The 5,659-nt window shown below is 40.7% G+C and overlaps 1 protein-coding gene across 1 annotated transcript; it reads right to left on the reverse strand.

Annotated features, from left to right (window-relative positions):
• Positions 1 to 1,910: 1,910 nt before the first annotated feature.
• LOC107384595 (uncharacterized) lies at positions 1,911 to 4,896 on the reverse strand. Its single transcript, XM_070549592.1, has 7 exons — positions 3,807 to 4,896; positions 3,447 to 3,660; positions 3,234 to 3,366; positions 2,888 to 3,110; positions 2,612 to 2,804; positions 2,232 to 2,489; positions 1,911 to 2,153 (listed from the first exon to the last, which is right to left on the reverse strand). The coding sequence occupies exons 1-4, from the start codon at positions 3,904 to 3,906 to the stop codon at positions 2,904 to 2,906; spliced, it is 654 nt and encodes a 217-aa protein (XP_070405693.1). The 5' UTR covers positions 3,907 to 4,896; the 3' UTR covers positions 1,911 to 2,153; positions 2,232 to 2,489; positions 2,612 to 2,804; positions 2,888 to 2,903.
• Positions 4,897 to 5,659: the final 763 nt, after the last annotated feature.

Genomic DNA, 5,659 nt, shown 5'->3' on the forward strand with positions numbered 1-5,659 from the left:
CGACTTCCTCGTAGACTGAATATCACTGACGCACACAACAGTGCTAATGGCTACTAAAACGGAATAAAAACAGAAAGAAGTTGCCTTGCTTGGACTGATGCAGGATTTAGGAAACACATCCGCGTCTTTTCTTTACTTGGAAAAAAAAACCTTAAACAACGAAGTCCGTGTCGCGGACATTTTTCAGAGATCGTGGCACCGGAAACTTTACAAAAGTTGCAGTAAGCTATATTTTTTACATTTACGTAACATCTGTGCAGCGCTGAAAGCGCCAGACAGAATAATTCTGTGCCCTAACAGTAGTTTATGAAAGTAAGACAAACGAGAGGCACCTGGCTGCCGCTGGGAGAACGCTCCGTGTTCTCACTACTCTGTAAACAATCACAGACAACGTGTCTTAAAGTTGAAAACAGAAGTTTAAGTTAAAACAGAAACACTCTGAAACTTTTCTGATGATTTTCTAAACAGTTCTGTCGGGGAATTATGTGTTTGAGACGAGTCTCTGTCTAAACATCACATGCATTACTATCATTAAGCAGCGAGGTGTGTTGAAGCTGTCATCAGCTAAGGGACGGATGCTTAAGTGTATCCGGGGCAGCGAGGAACGAGAAAGTTGTGATCAGGCTGGAGATCACACCAGATTCGCTGCTGCAGGCGTGAATCTGCAGGATCCCCTTATTAACGTGACAGCAGGACTTCCCATGTAAGGAAGGTCCGCCCACCTGTTTCCTCGCCAGGATCTTTTACCATCCCATCATCCTCTAGTCATCCAAATGGAACCAGTTAGTGTTCCTGATCATTCTCAGAACATGTCATGCCTGCTCTGGTGTTAAAAGTTAGTACATTTAAGTCCTAGATCATATTTGTGCCTGTTCTACTGTCATTTTGAAGGGTTATTATTTATACGTGTGTTTTTACTACATTAGGAGTAGAAATGCTAATAAAAACTCCCAATTATACAAACAAGTCAAAATGGAAAAATTAGAATCTGGTGCAAAGTCAAATTTATTTCAGTAATTCAACTAGACAGAGACTAAAGGCTCAGGAACCCTTTGCAGGTGTTTTCTATTTGTAATTATAAATTTTAATAGATTTGGGTCTTGTTTCATATCACACAGTGACTTTTGAATAATTAAAATGCATTTTTTTATTAAAAGCTTTAGTTTACAGTAATAACCATGTCTAATGTTTGATTCTCTGTCTCATGATTTTAATTAAAAGTTTTACTTTGAGAGCACATTTTCCTTAAAGAGCAAGTCACCCCCAAATAAACGTTTTTTTGCTGATAAACTAAAACAAGTGTCTAATCGTGCTGCAGACACATGTAGTCAATAATTTGGCACTTCAGTGCATCTTAGTTAAAATTTAATTGTGCCTAAAACCGGCAGTGTTGTGCCGTTATCAGGTAAAAACTTTGCACTGTATTTTAATTTAAATCTGCCACCGCTATTGGCTAAGAGGTATGCTATGATGTAAACTGGTACATTATGATGTCACAATGCTGTCGTGAGCCTGTGTGTGTGTATTTGTTAGCAGCTCCGCCCTCTCGGTCTGCCTGGCAACAGCATTTGTTGCATTTTTCAAACATGAAGTGGGAATGGAGTTAGAGTCTAGTAGGGGTTGACTTGCTCTTTAACAATTAAAATGCGATTTATTTAGATTAATTAATTACAAAGCTTTTAATTAATTAGATTACATTTTTTAATCAAGTCCCAGCCCTAAAAAAAAAACATTTACCATAAGTCGGTTTATGTTTGGCTTGCTGCACAGACCATCCACCTTTTTTCAAGCATGGATAGCGCACTGCACATCTGTCCACACCGGCCGTGGTTCTGGCCATGTCTCTTATTGCCATTGTTGTTATAATGAAGAGCAGCCAGCAGCAATCTGAAATAGAGAAACAGGAAAACCATGGTCACAAGTCCACACACACACACACACACACACACACACACACACACACACACAAAATAATACTTGCCTAGTGTACATGCCCAGGTACGAGAACCCCATATGCTTCGGAGCAAATTTCAGGATCAGGGAGTGGAATGCCTCGAGTGAATATGTCTGATGCTGTGGTGACAGCTGTCTGACATATTTCACAAACAATGGCTGGCATGCTACTTGTTCCAGTTTAACTGCTGCACTTGATCCTGTTGGTCATTTAAAGATAAATTGAAATAAATCACACATAATTATATAACTTCTCCTAGGGTGTGTACATCAGTTACCTGGAATTAGCCATTGTTTGTTCCGGCCCTGTCCTACTAGTGGAGGGTGGAGACAAGATGGAAACACTTCTGTTCCATGTTTGTGAATGTCTTGTGCGTGGTTCACCAGTGACTTCCACTTAGCTTCCATTAAATCTGGATTTGCGTCGGGTGTGGATGCTGCTGTCCAGTAGAGGTGGTTAACAATGGACTGCTTCCACAATGCCAAATCCTCACAACCGCTCTCTCTGCTGACAGTGTCCAGTTTCTTGGCCAGACCTGGAAAAGTTAAAGAAATATTTTGCATACCTAAACGAAACTAGCTGAGCATTTAAACCATAACAGGAAAAATGTGGTTTTCTGCACCATACATCTGTAATGGTGAAACATTAAAATATTACCCTTTCCACAATGCCAGACATCATTGAAGTGCCTTGTTCCTTGTGGTCCAAGTTGTTCTCTGACCCATTTTGCAACCTGTCGATTGTGATCCATTACAAGTACATCGACACTCATGTCATTATCTGAGAAGAGCCTGATGCTCCTCTTCAGCCCCTCAAGCTCACACCAGGAGCTGTTTGGAACCTCAGAACTCTAAAGTAATAGATGAAAAATACACAACACTGTTAAATTCACTACCACATAAGTTTTGATGAAATATTTATCTGTCTGCATACCTGCACAAGCTGGACATCAATGACCTTGTTTAGTCTCTATGAGTGTGTACGTTCCCGCTGAAATAGTCTGTACACCTAACAGCGACAGCATCCGTAAAGTCTGAGATACCAAACACCCTGTGAAGTGTATGGCCCCAGAAAGGAGAAGGTTGCAGGCTGGCATGTTTTTTTGGAGCATGGGCTGATTTCGCCAGGATCTGTTGTAACCACACAGATCACATTCCTGGAATAAACACAACCAAAAAAAATAAATAAAGATGAAAAGATAAAAAAAAACTGGGTGTAAATTTAAAAATAGGGTGAAAATACGTTTAGTTACTTTTGAACAAATACATAATCGACCAACCTGCTGAATTTCTATGAAGGTTCCAGACTTCTTGGCAATAGCGGCCTCTGCCCATTCACCACAAATGCAGGTGCAGAACAGCTCCATCAGCTCGCTGTGGCAAACAATGTATTTGTTTGCCTGTGGATTTTGGCTGAGAATGAAAACAGATCATTAACATACTACACGTTTCATTTGTGTTCCATTTTTAAAACCAAACAAGCACCAACTAACCAGCCTGGTTCATCCTCTAAATATCCATCATCTGATAAGAAATCATCAATAGACATGGGTTCAGATTCATCAAATGGATCGTAGCTCTCCTCCTGGTCATCTAGGGGCTCAAGTGACGACACTGGTGATAAAGGTGTTGAGTGCCACAACACATCACTCTCCTCACACTGGGTCCCCATGTCTCTGGTGGATGGATGTAGGTCAACCTGTGTTGCTGAGAATAGACATTTTTTAATGTAATGAGTTTGTGTTACATTAGCCATCGCAGCGTAGTTTGTGAATCAATAAACAGTTTTATGGAAATCCTGGAAATTTCAGTTTAAATTGTGAAGACATGTTGTGCTCTGCATGTTAGTTTACCTGTAGAACAATAAGGAATGAGCTGTCTGAATCCACACCGTGTTGCACGATCCACTGTGGTAGAGGAGTGTTTCTGACCAGACATGCAGTCATCCGTCATGTCACAGGAGATGCAGCTGCTTCAGGAGTTTGTTCTGTTGTTTCGACTTGTGACAGATCTGCTATCATCTGAAAAGCAAGCATACAAATATGTACTTGAATTTGAAGATCAAGAACATTTAGGGCAAAAATAATTAACACACATTAGCAAACTACTCATCGTAAAAGATGTAGACATAAAAATGTTGTTTAATGCAGACAAGATCACAAATGTTTGATTTGGGTCGGAACCTGTCATAATTTTGGGAGTCAGCAAATTGACATGGGGATGTAAAAGCCCTGATGAATAGCCCAGCATGAATCTCAAAGTAACACATGGAAACTACACTAAAGTAGGAAATATTTGAGTGTTTAATAAAAAAACAAAAACGTACACAAACATTAGCACGAGTCACTCGAGAGAGCACAGCTGTACAAAATCATGTTATGAACTGGTGAAGCAGCTGGTTGAAACCGGAGGCAAGGGTTGTTCGTGGTGCTCAAATGATTTTAACCAGAATCACCGTGTGTTATTTTTCTGCTCACCGTCATTATAGAGAAACTTTGTGCAGTTTATCCCTCACTCAGCTGCACAATTGTACCCCAACATGGCTTAATAGACGTTATTTGTATTAACACATTTTTATCACTGAACGTTTTTGTCATTAATGGTTTTTAGAGATTCAACAATTACTCTGGCTACTTCCAGCTTGTGAGTTGCTGACCTGCGTGTAGCTCCTGAGTCTCTTCTGCTGCTGGAAGGAGCCGCCATTGTTGTCGTTCCGGAAGCAGCCTTCTCCCTTGTTGCCTTTTCCATGCATCGATGGTACTGCAGTGGATTTCAGTCTGATTTTGTTCATTTTTCTGAACCCCATCCTGTGTTCGAACAAGTCTCCTTCAATATAATCCTCCTCGTGGAAATGCACACCACAAATCACGGAGTTGTTCGAGACTTCTGGTAAAATCCTGCCTTTTTACCCAAGAAATCTCACCCAAGCACGGAAAGCTGGGTTTTTCTGCTTTGGGAATTGGAAAACACGATGTCCAAACTTGTTTGTCTCTCACCCCCCCCCCCCCCCCCCCGGTAAACATTAACCATATTTGAACTAGTTTACTTGGTTGGACCTCAGCAACTAAAATGGCCGATTTGTCGTTGTCCTCTCGTTTTAGTGATGCAACGTTCACGAACGAATCGAATGATGAGAGATGAGCCCCTGCAGAGAGCCGTTCATCTCAACAAACCTCCCCGGGAGTTGGCCAAACTCACCCGCTCAAACCCCAGAACCAATAAAATGCTTTAACTACTTCAGTTGTGTGTAATGAATCTAATATATAAGAAAGTCTGTTTATCAGTACATTACAGAAAATAATTAACTTTATCACAATATGCTATTTTTTTAGAAGGACCTGTATATGGTGTGTGTGTCTGCTCTGTCCTCTCCATCCCCAGTGAGTCGTGGTGGATGGCTGCTTATACTGAGCCAGGAAAAGCTGGAGGCTTCTTCCAGTTAAAAGCGAGTTTTCTTCTCTACTGTCGCTGCATGCTTGCTTAGTATGAGGATTGCTGTAAAGACTGACACTAGTCAGTGACTCGATGCAATTTGCTGGGTTCCTTATATAGGAAACTTTTTTCTGATTGCCTTAATGAAATGACCTGTATTGGAATGTTTATTATGTGAAGTGCTTCTAGACGACTCTTGTTGTGATTTGGCGCTTTATAAATAAAGTTGAATTGAATACGTTTCTCTCCAACCGATGCCAAAACAGAAAAAATG

This window comes from Nothobranchius furzeri, chromosome 3 (assembly GCF_043380555.1).
Source record: "Nothobranchius furzeri strain GRZ-AD chromosome 3, NfurGRZ-RIMD1, whole genome shotgun sequence".
Classification (NCBI taxonomy): Eukaryota; Metazoa; Chordata; class Actinopteri; order Cyprinodontiformes; family Nothobranchiidae; genus Nothobranchius; species Nothobranchius furzeri.

What these genes read in the sequence shown, in the direction of transcription:
- LOC107384595 (XM_070549592.1), bottom strand. Translation starts at nt 3,906, where the DNA reads ATGACGGATGACTGCATGTCTGGTCAGAAACACTCCTCTACCACAGTG. An exon ending in CATTCCTTATTGTTCTACAG is followed by an intron (nt 3,661 to 3,806) that starts GTAAACTAACAT and finishes GTCTATTCTCAG; the next exon opens with CAACACAGGTTGACCTACAT. An exon ending in TTAGAGGATGAACCAGGCTG is followed by an intron (nt 3,367 to 3,446) that starts GTTAGTTGGTGC and finishes TTTCATTCTCAG; the next exon opens with CCAAAATCCACAGGCAAACA.